The sequence below is a fragment of the Cryptotermes secundus genome, unplaced genomic scaffold, assembly GCF_002891405.2.
Source record: "Cryptotermes secundus unplaced genomic scaffold, Csec_1.0 scaffold2, whole genome shotgun sequence".
In the NCBI taxonomy this organism is placed as follows: domain Eukaryota; kingdom Metazoa; phylum Arthropoda; class Insecta; order Blattodea; family Kalotermitidae; genus Cryptotermes; species Cryptotermes secundus.
This window is the reverse complement of record NW_019728496.1, coordinates 545,201-562,158: the sequence shown is the minus strand read 5'-3', so window position 1 is coordinate 562,158 and position 16,958 is coordinate 545,201. Positions and strand designations below refer to the sequence as shown.

Genomic DNA, 16,958 nt, shown 5'->3' with positions numbered 1-16,958 from the left:
CTCCATCTAGTGGCAAGTTTAAGAATGAGTGGAGCATACCTCCATATATGCATTGCCTTGTGCTCTAATTAAATGTAGCGACAGATTATACCATCACGTTCATACCCGCACTGTTGTCATTTGTCTCCTTAACCAGTGGCTACTTGATCTGTTTATTCGGGGCTTAAGAGGGCTTGACTCTGAAGCTAGTCATACATTCTCAAGCATAAAACTTTACCTTCTAGAACGTTTAAGACGCGTTAGCATAACACTGCGGAACAGGTATAATTTTAAATTTATTTTCATATATTCCATAAAGCGTAAGACGGGATAGCGCAGTCGGTATAGCGACTGGCTACAGGCTGGAAAACCGAGGGGTTGGAGTTCGAGTCCCTGTATGGACGAGAGTTTTCTCTTCTCCACGCCCTACAGGCCTGTTCTGGGGCCCATCCAGCCTCCATTACAATGGGATATCGGAGGTTCCTTCTCTGGGGTTAAGGCGGCAGGGGCGTGAAGCTGGAAACCCTGTTGCAACCATTGCCGCTGTAAAGAATACGTGGATCTATACATCCACTCCTCCCTATGTATTCGTGGCGTAGTGCTTAACTAGTTACGCAGAGGGACACCTTTACCTTTATCTACCACAAGGCACCTTATGAGAGTTGTCTGTTTACACGAGCCGAAATGTCTACCCTACAGGTAGACGCAAACTTTGATCGAAACGTTAATGACCTCGTACGAGATTGCATGGTACCACAAGAACAAGTACATTTTGTCCATCGGACAACCCCAAACTTCAAACCCTTCATTTCTTTATTTTCTTCAGTCATCACAATAGATAGTATGGACACACAACATATTCGTCGTTTCGTAACAACATGTTTCGGCTCATTAAGCTATCATCACTTGTCTGACTCTTTTACGTTCACCTGTACTCATCTGCTAGTGTTTCTCCATTAGCCAGTTTCCCCCCCCCCCTTGGCACTACAGCCCCAGTGGGCCTAGGCCTACCTCCATGAACTTCTCCGTTCACTTCTTTCGGTTTTTCTAGATCTTACACATTCGGTAGGACTCCTTGGGCGGGTGATCAGCTCGTCGCAAGGCCTCTACCTGTACACAAACACAGAAAAACGCACACACACAAACTAAACATCCATGCCCTGAGTGGGATTCGAACCCACGATCCCGGTTTCCAAGCGAGCGAAGACAGTACATGCCTTAGACCGCTCGGCTACCGTGACCGGCAGTGTATAAGAATAATATATAAGAATTCAGTTCGTACCTCACAGGAAACAGATCCGAACCCACGATCCCGGCTTCCGAGCGAGCGAAGACAGTGCATGCCTTAGACCGCCCGGCTACCGTGACCGGCTTAGCCAGTTTTTACATATCGGAATATGAAATGTAGCTCCTACTGGGTTTTCGGACTTCGGGCAGTGTTAAGGTTAGCTCTTTCTACAGTACTCAACAAAGTAGGTATTTCCCCCTTCACCTGAAGACGGAAACAGATCTAGTTTCCGAAACGATGTGTTTTCTACTTTTTTTTTACAATACCGAAAGATGGAGAAAGTACGAAAACCAGTATTTCTCAGTGTTCTACACCATAGCCAGAACCCTTTAGAATCTATTTGATAAAAAATTGTATTCACCTCTTAAGATCAAATATTTGTTCCTGAAATCAATTAAAATTAAATTTATATAAAAGGTCTCTTATGTTCTGTCAGGAAGTAGTAATTGTATTTACGAATAGATGTGTCCTTTTTGCATGGGTTTTCCTGCTCTTGTATTGATTTTGTATATGCATTGTTGGCTTGTAGGTATATGATTAATTCTTCTCCTTCTTTGTGTTCTTTGTATTTGGGAGAAATGTTCTGTCTTGTATATAGCGGTTCTTGAAATATTTCTCAAAACCCTAAATTGTCTTACCACTCTCATAAAAGGACGCACTTAAAACCCTTCACTGTTAGAATGTCTAAAGACAAGGTCACTGAACTTATCATTCTAATTTTCCAAACACCAGCATAACACACCCCCAGTGCCACTGCCGAGGGTAAAAATTGTGGAGACTCACTCACAAACGCCAAGACGTTCTTCTTGTGGGTCTGAGTCACAGGTATAATTTCAAATTTGTTTCCGTTTATTCGACCGCCTCTGTGGTCTAATGGTCAGAGTTCCTGGCTATAGAACCAGAGATCCGGGTTCCATTCCCGGCACTACAAGATTTTTCTGAAAAGTAATGGGTCTGGAATGGGGTCCACTTAACCTCGTGAGGGAAATTGAGGAGCTATTTCAAGGAAATAGTGGCTCCGGTCTAGAAAACCAAAATTAATGGGCCGTGTGGATCCGATGCGCTGAACTTTCTACACCCTCTACCCGCTAAAGTTTGCACTAACTTCGCCGACAAGCGGCGGTGGCTCGGTCGGTATACTTTGCCTGCGGACTAAAACTACGGAATTGTTTTTGTTTCCATTTATTCCATATACGATTATCTTAGAGCTGTCTCTTTTACGAGAAGAAATCTTGTATCCTGCAGGTAGAAACATATGTGCTTCTAAACGCTAGTAATCTCCTACGACGCTCCACGGTACACACATACGTATACGCCACCAGAAAATCTCCAAACTCCAATACTTTAAGATTCCTTGCCATGCTCGTAAAAAGACACTAAGACGAAAAGCGAATATATAGGATACTGGTGGGGAAGACAGAAGGAAAGAGACGAAGGCGTAGGTGGGTGGACAATATTAAAATGGATCTCAGAGAAATAGGATGGGATGGGATGGATTGAATTGATCTGGCTCAGGATATGGACCAGTGGAGGGCTCTTTTGAACACGGTAATGAACTTTCGGGTTCCATACAATGTTTTAAAATTCTAAAATAGGTCACTAACTGGCAGCTTCACAAGGGCTTAGCTGGTTCGTTTGGTGTGCCATACTCCCACTGTCCCATAAATCTTCATTGGAAGGTGCTCAGAAATTATGCGCGGGAATAACATTACTTTCCGCTGTACTCGCATATCAATAAAGGAAAATTAGGCTGTAAATGTGGATAGGATTTACCGCTAGTTTTGTCTACGGAAGTTAAGTACTTGTTTTGCAAGAATGTATCACAATCACAACAAGACATGTCTAACGGTAACTTCAACTTTGCAGGCCGTAAAATATTCCGTTAAAGCTTCTATAAAGGCCTCGGGACGTGGGCTAATTTCACGAGTTTCCCTATCAAAATGTTGCTCTACATCTCCTTCCTCTTTTCAAAAAAAAAAAAAACACTTCGTGGTCTTAGTCCGCAAGCGAACTATACCTACCGATAAAACCCGCCCCAGAGCCAATTTGTCCACCACAAATCCCCCTTGACCAGACCCGGGATCGAACCCGGGCCGCCGCGGTTTGAAGCCAGTGACTAACCGCTTGAGCTATGACGCGGTCTTGGCATTACTCTAACAGATTCAGCTTATAAACTGGAAACTGGGTAGGAAAGAAGTACCTCTTTATAGCACAGTGATAAGTCTACATACCGCTTAACTAACTCCACGAAGAAGAGTCCTTAAAAAGCTGCCAGTCGCTCCTCAGATACTGCAGAATTTCCCATTTTATAGAACCTGAAGTTTGATTACTGTGTTCACAAGAGCCCTCCACTAGTTCCCATCGGTGGGCAGATCAATCCAGTCAATACCATCACAACCTATCTCTCTAAGTTAAGGTAAAGCTATCTCTGTAACAGGCCGTGTAGGCCATAAAGTTGTAAGACGTCGAGGCTCCCAAATTTTCTAGACAATCGGCTCACAAAAGGCGGCGTGGAAAACCTTGTGCGCCGGCCGCTTTTTACTTCCAGGAAAATTCATAATACTCATTTCTGTTACAGGCTGAGTCGACCTCAGGGCCACAGTACAGCTGGAAGGATCAGGCCGATTGAAAACTCCAGTGATCTCATCGGAATGTGAACCTGCGATCTTCCAACGTGTAGCACAGTGCCTCAACTAACTACGCTACCGCGTGTCCATATCTAAGATCCATTTTATTATTATCCTCCCTCCTATGTCTAGGTCTTCCTTGTAGTTTTTTTCTTAGCTTTTTACACCAAAATCCTACATGCATTCCTCTTTCCCATGCATGCTACTTGCCCTGCCCATCTTATATATCCTTCACTTCATCATTCTAATTAAATTTGGCGAAGAGTACAAGTTATATAGCTATTCATTATGCAAATACGTACATGTTAAACATTACTCATGGAGCTGAGCCCTTCTAGAGGAGCCGCGAATTCTGCAGCTACTCAAGAATTTCCCAGCATTTTATGGAACACAAAGGTTCATTACCGTGTTGACAAAAGCCCCCCACTGGTCCCTATCCTGAGCCATATCAATCCAATCCATACCATCCCATCCTACCTCTCTAAGATCCATTTTAATTGTTTCTACTCACGCCTTGTTCTTCTCAGTGGTCTCTTTCCTTCTGGCTTTCCCACCAATATCCTATACGCATTCTTCGTCTCCCCCATTCCTGCTACATGCCCTGCCCACCTCATCCTCCTTGACTTGATCTTTCTAATAATACTTGGAGAAGAGTACAAGTTATGAAGTTCCTCATTATGCAGTTTTCTCCAGCATACGTGTAAGTGAATTTTTTTGAGAGAGTGTATTTATGGGTTCTGTGACATTCTCAGAGCAAATAGGGGAGCAGCGCATCAGTTGGCATTTGTAACTAGACACATTGCGTTTTCTGCTGGATATGACCTAAATTTTTAAGAATGGCTTTGGAAAGATGCAGGCTGTAAAGAATGAACTTTACAATCCGTGGTTTACAGGATGCTGTATTTGATTCCGTGAAAATAGAGGAAACTGTAATAATTCTGACGATGTCCACATGGGACTGTTGAATCAGTTCAATGGTGAAGATCAACAGAAGCTATCAACAAGTGTTTTCACCCACCCAGAGTTGCTGACCTTGGACAACGAATGCACCCCAAAGAGAAAGTGCAGTGTGGGGTGGAGAGAGAAGAAAGGATTTTTTACAAGAGGAAGAAGCAGTACAGCAACAGGGGGGTTGTAGTTTACAGTCACTTACAAACTAAGTGACCCACCTCACTGCTTTTGAAGAAGAGCATCTGGAAATTTTAAAGATATCCCTGAGGCAATTCAGATGAGTGAATCTTACAGTGCGTTTCGAAGTTCATATTCATTTTTGTTGTGTATTTTTCGAAGCTTTTGGTATCTAGTCTAAAGAGCCCGGCCCTATAATCTTGAATTACTAATTACAGTCATCTCAATTAAAACTCATGAAGAAAAACTATGCTAATTCCCTTTTATTTATAGTACATTCTTATGAGGCTCGATGTTATGATTTATGTCTACAAATACAGAAATAATAATTGATCACATAGAATTGTCCACGAAACACAAGACAAACATGTTTCTGTTTGAGATTTGAGGTTTTCACGGCGGTGACTATGAAGAAAGCAGTCTTCTGGGACTTGGCACCGTGTCTATGTGGTGTTAACCGACGTTTCGGAGAAGTCTGCTTTTACCGGTTCTCACGGTCTCTTCGCTTGCGGATTTCTTATATTTTTCCTTCTATCCTGAAAATGGAGGCGATACGTTCCTCCGAAACGTCGGTTAACACCATATATATATACACGGTGCCAAATCCCAGAAGACTGCTTTCTTCATGTTTCTGTTTTACGCGAAATTAAGAGGTAACGCTAAACCAAAGCATAATTAGCACCATGCCATGAAGACATGTGAGGGAATGTAGGTATAGTTCCACAAATTATTAAATTGTGATGGATATGAGTTGCTAGCTTTACGCCCTGGCCGCTTTACCTTATGGAAAGTCCTCCAACATAAATGTACATGAGGCTGGGTGAATTCCAGAGTCTGTCTGGTAAAAGAAAAGGTAAAACTCTCCCTGTACCGGGCCGTGAAGGCTCATGGGGGTGTGAGACGTCGAGGCTCCCACATCTTCTCTAGACAATCGGCTCGCAGATGGCGATAAAGTTGTCAGCCTCATACGCCGGCCGCTCTTATCCCCCAGACAGATTCCTGGTACTCATTTCTGTCAGAGGGTGAGTCGACCCCAGGTCCATAGTGCGACTGGTGGTCTCCCGTCTGGTGTTGAGCTGACAGCCGGTGATTTGGTCACTACTGTGACAGAGACACACTCACACTCAGTGGGCCACTCTTACCACTCTTAACGCAGTACAAATATAAACTGATGCTGTAGAGTTAGATCTTCTGGGATATAAGGCAACCAACATTTCGGCATAATATAGCACTTCCATCTTCAGGGTTGAAGTGTAAATCAAGCAAGCTGCAAGAAACCAGCTTGCAGCAGGCGAACCTTCTGATTTCTGCCTGATTCGTGTTGGTTTCCTGTTTGGCTTTCAACGAACAGCGTTATGTTCCAGAAGACAGAGGACCTCAAATCGTACGCTAAGTGAAACCGAGCATACACAGAAGAGGATGGGTAGGGTAAGGGCGAATTTTTACAAAGGGGCTAGTGAAGAAGATACCCCCCTCCTACCTATAATGGACGAGTCCAAACCGAAAGAAGAGAGGGAGTTGACGAAGGTCATAAGAACAAAAGAATGCAGACAGCAAAATCACAGTAGCCGATCCTTAGTTCGAATCCGTTATAATGTTAAGGGTAAATTAAACATGTTCCTATGTTAGTTTATTTGAACTATGCCGGTCACGGTAGCCGAGCGGTCTAAGGGATGTACTGTCTTCGCTTGCTCGGAAGCATGGATCGTGGGTTCGAATCCCACACAAGGTATGGATGTTTGGTATGTGTATGTGTTTATTCTGTTTGTGTTGTCCTGTGTTAAAGTAGAGGCCTTCTGACGAGCTGATCACCAGTCCATGGAATTCTACCATCTGTAAAATGGCAAAATGAAAAAAGAACTGAAATTTCCGTATCAGCATGTTTCAGACAAATTTCTCTAATTGCCGAACACTACTATGCTTGCTGTTAATATGACGTAGAAGAGCTATAATTTCAGAATTATACATAGTACTTCTTTTTTTGTATTGCTAGTGGGGTGGGACTAAGTCCCTTGTACTGCGGCCACTTCTGGCCTATTGTACCAGCCGCAGATGATAGGTGAGGGTGATTGTGGAGCAATTAGTGGAATGAAGATTGGCAGGAGAAACCGAAGTACGCCCCAGCGCCACTTTGTCCATCAGAAATCTCACTTAACCAGACCCAGGATCGAACCCGGGCCGTAGCGGTGGGATACATAGTACTTGAAATCCTTTTAACCATGAAGTTCGCCTAAATAACATTTAAAAATTCAGTTTGCACCTCATAGGAAACATAATGTATCTCCATTACAGAGATAAGTTGTTTGGTGCTCTTTGCAGAAAAAATCGCTGTTTATGCTGAGAATCACACGAAAAACATTCTTCCGGCAAATGCAGAATTTTTTATAGTGAAAGCACGTGCTATATGTAGTTAACATTGTTTTTATCTATATCTCTATGTCTACAGCTCTTATGGGCCTTTGCCGCTTTTTCAGTTCTTTAATGTATACACAGTCCGTAGGACTCCTTGGACGGGGATCAGCCACTTGCAAGGCCGATACCTACACACAGACATCCATGCCTTGGGTGGGTTTCGAACCCATGATTCCAGTGTTAAAGCGAGCGAAGGCAAGCCTTATACCGCGAGGCCAATGTGGTCGGCAATTAGTTGCACGGGGACAACTTGACCTCCTATATACCACAACTGCGGCTATTGTAAGCATGCCACGGGTTCTGGTTCCCAATAAATTCAATTACGCGAGTAAATTTTGATTTCCTTTATTTGAACGCTTTTCCTTGTTCACGCCTTCAGACTCTTACATCACGATATTGAAAAGAACAGCCATATCCCTGACGAAGAATGCATAGTTCCGGGAATTGCTTCTGATGCCCAATTTCATTCACGTAAGGTCAGCAGGGGCAAGTACCGTCTTCGCTCGCTTGGAAACCGAGATCGTGGGTTCGAATCCCACTCAGGGCATGGATGTTTAGTTTGTGTGTTTGCTTTGTTCTGTGTTAGTGCAAAGGTCGCTACTTGCGACGAGCTGATCACCCGCCTAAGGAATCCTACCGAATGTGTAAGATCTAGAAAAACCGAATTGAACGGAGAAGTTCATGGAGGTAGGCCTAGGCCCACTGGGGCTGCAGTGCCAAGGGGGAAAAAAGTCAGCAGGAATTATAAAATAACAAGTAATTCGTACAATTCAATGATCCGTTTCTGGTAAAGTTACTGACTGCGTTATGATTTATAATGGTAAGATATTTTGGACACAATTTTAGTAGGACCCAGGGGTACGCCGTAACGTAGTTGGTTGAGGCACTGTGCTACAAGCCAAAAGGTCGCGGGTTCGATTCCCGATGAGGTGAACTTTTTCAATTGACCTAATCTTTCCAGCAGCACTATGGCCCTGTGGTCGACCCAACCTCTAACATAAATGAGTACTATGAATCCTCCTGGGGGTAAAGTGCTTTCAATTGACCTAATCTTTCCAGCAGCACTATGGCCCTGTGGTCGGAGTACTATGAATTCTCCTGGGGATAAAGTGCGGCTGGTGCGTAAAGATGAGAACTTCACCGTCATCTGTGAGCCGAGTGTCTTGAAAATGTGGGAGCCTCGCCGTCTCACAAACCTATGGGCCTCCACCAGCCTGTTACGGCCTAGTCTCATACAGCTACAGGTATGAGAAATTATCTGATCCTAACAGAGAGTTGGTTACGTAGGAAGTGAGGGCTCCGAGTGCGACTAGATACTGTCCAATTGGGGTCTCTGTTACCGATGCAATGAAGAAACGAAGTAATTCCGTCAACCTTCAGTTTCCACATAAGTTAGGGGGAACGACTATTAGCGCCTTAAGAGTAATGCTGATACATTAGGTGTGTTTCCTAAATACGAACAATTATTCGATTCATTAATCTTCCTACTATGTTCTTTTAATCATTTTCATGTTGGTATTACATGTCCAGGCCGATCAAAGTGGTCGCGCGAGCTAAGGCATGAATCGTCTTGGCTCGCTCAAACGCTGGGATCGTTGGTTCGAATCACACCCAAGGCATGGATGTACGTGTGCGTTTATTTTGTGTATATGTAACGGCCTTGTGATGGGCTGATCCCCCGTCCAAGGAGTCCTACCGTCTGTGTATAGGACTGACAAACTGAAAACGTGTCGAAGGCCCAACAAGAGGGCTGTAGAGCCATAGATAATAATAATAATAATTATATGTCCTATCCAAATTAATTTCCTCAATTTAATTACATAAACAGTACTGTGGGAGGAAGCTCCTTTCCATAAAACTTTATTCTTTCTAGTATATTCGTTTCTTGGAGAAAACTGCATAATGAGGAGCTTCATAACTTGTACTCTTCTCCAAGTATAGTTAGAACGATAAGTCAAGGAGGATGAGGTGGGCAGGGCATGTAGCACGAATGGGGAGAAGAGGAATGCATATAGGATATTGGAGGGAAAGCCAGAAGGAAAGAGACCACTGGGAAGACCAAGGCGTAGGTGGATGGACAATATTAAAATGTATCTTAGAGAGATAGGATGGGATGGTATGGATTGGATTGATATGGCTCAGGATAGGGACCAGTGGAGGGCTCTTGTGGATAGGGTAATGAATCCTCGGGTTCCATAAAATGCCGGGAAATTCTTGAGTAGCTGCAGAATTGGCTTCTCCTCAAGAAGGACTCAACTCCGTAAGTATTTTTTTTATTGCTAGTGGGGTGGGACTAAGTCCCTTGTACTGCGGCCACTTCTGGACTATTGTACCAGCCTCAGATGATAGGTGAGGGTGATTATGGAGCAATTGGTGGAATGAAGATTGGCATGGAAAACCGAAGTACTCGGAGAAAATCTGCCCCGGCGCCACTTTGTCCACCAAAGACCCCACTTGACCAGACCCGGGATCGAACCCGGGCCGCCGCGGTGCGAAGCCAACGACTAACCGCTTGAGCTATGGCGCGGCCCCAACTCCGTAAGTAAGTAAGTAAGTTAGTATGTTCGTTTCCGTTTGCAGAGAAGATGAAAGCGAACCAGCAGAGGAAAGAATGGATGAGTGAACGAATGAGGGATGAATGGATGAAAAGAAATGTAACAGCAGGTTCTATAAAAAATATATAATTTTTTACCAACTTTATAATTATCAGTTCCTTGAGAAAATATAGGAATTAGGTAGTGTAGGCAACATTTACTGACCTCGAGTGACCAATCACTATGCAATGCCTCTGCCGCAATCCTGTTGTTCCGTAAGTACACAGTCTCCTGAACAATTCAAGTTTTCATGATTTATATTTATCTTGTGCCAAATATGAGTAAACAGGTCATCGGCCAGACTGACGCGACAGGGAGTGACGCTGATGTTTTGGGGGCAGCCTGGATAATGACTGGCTACGGGGTGGACGACCACACAGGCCCTGGGGCCCACCTAGCTTCCTACCCAATGGGTACCGGGGCTCGTTCCCCGGGGGTAAAGCAACCGGGGCATGAAGCTGACGATTCACCTCCAGCTAGTGCCGAGGTCAAGAAAAAGTAGGTCTATACCTCCACTTCTTCATACGCCTTCATGGCGTAGTGCTTAATTAGTTAAGCCGATGTTTTGGGGAAAGTTGCGAGTTACGTCTGAAGTGATCACAGCGGTTTCTAAATCTGTCTTCTAGATTATAAAGCCCTGTAGGCTGGTAAGAAGCAACCGACATTTCAGAGAAACATGTAACCTACATTTTTACACTTGCAAGTCTGTTTCATACCGGTTTGGTCCTTGGCCTACTCTTCGACCCCCAAAATGGAGACAGTATGTTCTTCCGAAACTTCGGTTATCTTTCACCGGACTTCTTGTCGTTATAGCCCAGAAGACGAAACCCTTCAAGGGAGTTATTTATATAAGATTCATGGTTCACGGAAATTGCTTAGCTGGTCACAATATTGGACCCCTTTTATGAAAACCGAAATTTCATTGCCTTTTTCACAAAAGCCCGCTACTGGACTGTATCTGAGAAAGGCAAATCCAGCTCACACGCTCACATTCTTTAAAATCTTTTTTAATATTATTCTCCTACGTATACCTTAGTCTCCCAAGTGTTCTCTTCACTTGGGATTTTCTGACTAAAATTCTGTATCCATTTATCACATCCACTGTCCGGAACTCCTGTGAGGTGCATTTACTAAAATCCGGTTGTAGGACATGAAACTTCGGCAATACTGGACCATAAGAACCACTACTTCACACCTGAGCTCAAATTAAAATGATTTGCCGGTATTTCAGAAGAAGGGAGTCTGGATAGCTCAGTCGGTACAGAAACTACGCTACGGTTTCGACTAGCAGGGGACGGGGTTCGATTCTCAGCAGTGGGAAGAGATTTATTTTCTTCACACATCCAGACCGGCTATGGTGTTCGACCGGCCATCCGTCTAATGGGCATTGGGGGTAGAGCGGCCAGGGCATGAGGCTAACAACGCACTCATATCTAGAGTCCAAATTAATAATGCACTGAGCAATGTGTTCAGTCTCCCATAAATCTCCATGGCATGCTGCTTAATTAAACAGAGGGACAACTTTACCTTTGTCTTCGTCCGTTTAGTTCATGCGCTAGATAATAGTTTTAACCATTATCTGTAAGTCACCACAGAACTTTACCTGTCTCGCAGGGCTCTGAACCCAGACCACCTGTCCCCTCATACACTTGCACCTGACCACTCGTTTGCCACACCCCCACACAGGGGCATTATATGGCACGCGACCAGCAACCCCTAGAAACTTGCCCTCATGCCCGTACAAAAGTAAAATTGGTGCTCCAGTCCTTAATCTGTCAGTCCCTTCTGAAGACCCCTGTGGAACTCTAGGTTACTGCTACCGGATGTGACGTCACGCTAATGCAACCCGATCTCATGTGAGTCTCAGTGACGTCACTCATACATCTTGACTCTATTAGGTTTAAATTTTGTTGCAACGAATCAGCTGCTGGTGGCGGTATACAGCACAGACAAATATTACACCGTCTCTTATACTATGGGTATCGAAAATCCTTTTCCTTGAAGTAAAGCCGTCTAAGCGTGAAGCTGACCACTCACTGCCATCTAGTACAGAAGTGAAGAACGCGTGAAGCCACATTTCCACCCCTATAGACACATTCCTAGCATGGTGAGTTTCTTAATTTGGAAAGGTAATTTGGGAGGAATGATCAAGTCAAGGAGGATGAGGTGGGCAGGGCATGTAGCACGAATGGGGGAGCAGAGGAATGCATATAGGATATTTTGGTGGGAAAGCCAGAAGGAAAGAGACCACTGGGAAGACCTACTCGTAGGTGGTTGGACAATATTAAAATGGATTTTAGAGAGATAGGATGGGATGGTATTGGTTGGATTTATCTGGCTCAATATAGGGACCAGTGGAGGGCTCCTATGAACACGGTAATGAACCTTCGAGTTCCATAAAATGCTGGGAAATTCTTGAGTAGCTGCAGATTTGGCGGCTACTTCAGAAGGGCTCAGCTCCATAAGTAAGTAAGTAATTTGGAAGCTTACAGAGAGAGGCGTTTAATTTTATTAATTTAAACAGGGCGGACTGCATGAGAAGGAGCCAGTAAGGACTTGGAACATCTGAACCATCTCAGCATTTGCTTAAAGACGCAGGAAAGCCATGAACATCAGCGTTGAGATGTCCGGTAGCAGGACCTTCCGGATAGTACTGACTTCTAGCCTGCATCCTGTGAAGCTGAGGAGTATATAGGCAATCTGAAGTTTCGCTGACGTGTGTACTGTGACTTCACTGCGTCAGAAACATAATATACCCACAGAAAACAAACTGTTCTTCCTTTACAGACACAGTTTGGTTAACTGTGTCGAAAAGGAATACTCATGAGAGACTCGTGAACACAATATGTGGGTAGAAGTGAGCGTTAAAGCAGGTATATATGGTTACCACTATGTTTTACAGAGTAAAGAGGATACTGATAGACGAAATTGTACTTTATTTGTCGAAACCAAGGGATAACAAATTGACACGGACGCCATGATTGGATTGGGGTCTTGGGGCCAACTGAAGCCTGGAGCAGGTGAGCTGAGGAGGCTCCAGCGCCGACAAATTTCGGCGCCTGCACGGCGTCGCCAAATATCGCGACGCCACACTTCGCTTCTCTCGGCGCAGCCCGTTTCTAATTGGTGCCACCGCAGGGAGGTCTGGCGGTAAGCTAAGCGAAGTGATGCTCAAGGCGCTGCCTGCTGAGGTAGGATGGACGCGGCAACGCAGCTCTCCAGACACTTGCCAGAACAAGAGTAAATCCTGCGTCAGAACTAAAACTGTCCCTGTTCCCAAGCACCACGCCATAAAGGTGTATGCGGGACGGGTAAGGACGGTTCCATACATTCTGAATTTCTTCCGTCGACAATCAAACAAATGTCATTGAATAAACTAAAGGAAACGGCATTAAATAAGCCACAACCGATTGAGAACTCGGCTTTCCAATTGGTCATTCAATATCCGTTTCCCATTCGCTACTGATTAGCACAAGTAGCTGACAAAACGTAGATAAACAGGTTCAGAAATATGATATATGAGGTTTCACAGCGGTAAAAAAAAACAGATCTCCCGGATGTAGCACCGTATAATTTAGAGAAATACCAGTGTTTCAGAGGGACCGATTGACTCCATCTTCAGGGTATAAGAATAATTTTTATGTCCTGAAGATTAAGGTAGCAGGTTCCTCCGAAACATTTGTATCTAACTAAAAAGAAGCATACACGGCTTCACACCCCACAAAAACATAATCTTGAAGGTAAGACATGAACTTCAAACGGACCACATCGCTTTCCTTAAATTCATCATTCAAAATCGCCATCTAATGAGATGTTTTATAATTTTTGCAGTTGATATGGTGCCTTTAAATAAGCTCGGAAAGAAACAAAATAGCGAGTAATCATCATGATCGAACTTCGTGGTCGAATGGATAGCATTGCTGCTTCGTATTCGGAAGGTCCCGGGTTGAAATTTCGGTCAAGACTGCTATCCTGACCTATATTTTTCGTGGTATTCCTCAGTCCCCCCGACAAATATCTCGCCAGTGCCTAAGATACCAACATCATTACGGTAATAACGAACATAAAAGGAACGCAATGAAGAAACCGGCCATAGGATACCAAAATTAAAACCATCCAAGCATCGGCAACAATAAGTTAAAAACATCTATATCCATAAATATCCTAGTTAATTCAGTAGAAACAGACAAGCGACCACATACAACAATGTACACCCAATATACACCCACGTCATTATAAAATAAAAAAGGAAATCTACTGACCTGAAAATCCTATGTTTGCGGAGTAGTGCCTGGGAGAAACCACGAGTGACGTGAGTGACTTATCTAGTTGTTGCAGCTGTTGCTGTCTTTTAAAATTCCTGAAACAGGAACAAATGCTCCTGAACGCACTGGTATATCTTTCAAAATGACTGTGACTAACAATGGCATTTATAAAATGGCCGTGAATTGACATGATTATATCTGTCGAGAAATCAAGTCAAACTGTTATTCAGTTTTAATGTTTCCCACCCTTCTTTACCGTTGTGCTGAATACGCGACACCCTCTATCCGCTAAAGTTAGCACTAACTTCGCCGACAAGGGGAGGTCGCTCGGTCGGTATAGTTCGCTTGTGGACTAAACCACGGAGTTTGCTTTTCGCGATTTACTTTACAACGGCCAGAAACGTCATCCAACGGACGGAATTTCCAAAGCCGTTAAAGAAATGGCTACAGGTAAATATCACATCAGAATCTAGGTAATGAACAATCAGTGAGGTACGAACCTACGATCTATGAGAGAGAGTCCCTTCACTCGAAGCGATGTGTCCAGTGCCTGGTTCTGAAGTGGGGACTCCAGCAGTCCCTTCTTCTGTTTCTTGTACTTTCCGAATTCCATCCTCTTAAGATCACAACCTCGTCTGCAACACACAAATTTTCGCATGTAGAAATCCTTCCTTCCTCCCGTGGTCAATGACACATTAAATTAATTAAATTCAATTCAATTAAAGTAAGATACCTTGACGATCAGGTATCCCTCAAATGTTCATGCGACTCCAACGTTCATCACAACAGATTCATAAGTATGTTTACCCGGAGGGCGATATGAACAGACATTTGTAATGTTAAGGGCCGCTATATGAAAATTATTAAAGTTCATTTAGCTCCGGTTCCTACAGTACCGGTAACAATAACAAGATTACGTACCAAACAATGAAATGGACAAAGGGTAAGTTGTCCCTGTGCTTAACTAATTAAGCACTATGCCATGAAGGCGTATGGGGAAGTGGATGTATAGAGCCACATTTTCTTGACCTCAGCACTAGTTGGAGTTTTTTTTTCTAGTGGGGTGGGACTAAGTCCCTTGTACTGCGGCCACTTCTGGCCTATTGTACCAGCCCCAGATGATAGGTGAGGGTGATTGTGGAACAATTGGTGGACTGAAGATTGGCAGGGGAAACCGAAGTACTCGGAGAAAACCTGCCCCAGCGCCACTTTGTCCACCACAAATCCCACTTGACCAGACCCAGGATCGAACCCGGGCCGCCGCGGTGGGAAGCCAGCGACTAACCCTTGAGCTATGGAGGTTGGAGGTTAGTCGCATAATCGAAAAATTAATTTGAAAGGATCTGCAAGGAAGTGGGCGTGGCATAATTTAAGTGATTTATCTCGGCATTTGCCTAGAGGAACTTAAAACAAAACACTTATGTGCCGAGATTTTAATTCGGGCATTATCGACTATAAAGACTGATTGCTAACCACTCGACAGCAACGTTTGATCATCACTATGCTGTGACATAACCCAGAAGATCATATTCTAAATTATAACAAAATTAAGATCTCAGATCTCATATTGCTGCAGGATACTTACTGGAGGGCTCGGTGACGCAGGGTAGGGGAGACAGGAGACCCATCTAGCGGGCAGGAATCAGACGAGTTGAGAAGCCACCGGGTCACACAGGCCGCATGAAACTGATGGCCGCATGGTAGTGTTACCACCTCCTGCCGAACCTGAGGCACAAAAACCGGGTCTAGTAACACACGTACGAGAATTATGGGGGCAATATCTCTCGCTGGAACGAACAAAGCGAAGCCCACGTCAGATTAACCAAAATTTGGAACTAGAAAACATGGGAGACCCAATGTCTCACAACCCTATGGGCCATTTTATTTTATTTGTATTTATTTTATTATTTTTCAGTAAATAAAGTAAAGCTATTCCTGTACCAGGCCGTGAAGGCCCAATATGGTTGTGAGATGTTGAGGCTCCCACATTATCTAGACAATCGGCTCAAAGATAGCGGTAAGGTTGTCAGCCTTACGCGCCGGTCGCGCTTTACTCCCCAGGAAAATTATTTAATTAATTCCTGGTACTCATTTCTGGTAGAGGCAGAGTCGACCCCAGCCATAGTGAGGGACATCATCGGGACTTGAACCCGCGACCTTTCGGCTTGTAGTATAGCTCCTCAACCAACTACGCTACCGCGTTCAGCCTTCATCAAAAAATTAAATTGATTGATATGAAATTCGCGTATATCCAAATACAATCTGAGGTCTCGTGCAATTATTTCTTCAAACGGCCTAGTTCATGGGTACAGTCAGACTCTAATTAAATAACTTACTATCTAACCAAATAACTAACTACATGGAACGGCGTCCTTCTATATCCAAGCAAATTATTTACACATAAACCGGTTGTCTGGTTTGACTTTACAATTTTATAATAAAAACGGCCCATATATGTCTGATGTTTAAAGACGAATCACCCTGTATATGTCTATTTGTGTGAGGCCGGGCACAAACGTACCTGATAGCGTGTGAGGCACAGACAACACTGCTGCCCTCTGTTGAGCAAGGCATGACCTTTGCAGACTCTCAGTGCTCGTAACTCTGAGATAAGCTCCTCAGATACCCTGTAAGAAGGCAAAGGAAATTCTGCGAAGTTATAAAG

General features: G+C 44.0%; 1 protein-coding gene across 1 annotated transcript in view; it reads right to left on the bottom strand.

The window, feature by feature from the left end:
* Window positions 1-16,958, bottom strand: part of LOC111865124 (E3 ubiquitin-protein ligase Zswim2-like) — a 111,099-nt gene that overhangs the window by 71,478 nt on the left and 22,663 nt on the right. Inside the window, exons 8-11 of the mRNA XM_033751693.1 lie at window positions 16,815-16,920; window positions 15,879-16,018; window positions 14,794-14,928; window positions 14,291-14,388 (exon numbers count right to left, since the gene is read on the bottom strand). Coding sequence (XP_033607584.1) covers window positions 14,291-14,388; window positions 14,794-14,928; window positions 15,879-16,018; window positions 16,815-16,920 — 479 coding nt within the window. The remainder of the gene's footprint in view (window positions 1-14,290; window positions 14,389-14,793; window positions 14,929-15,878; window positions 16,019-16,814; window positions 16,921-16,958) is intronic.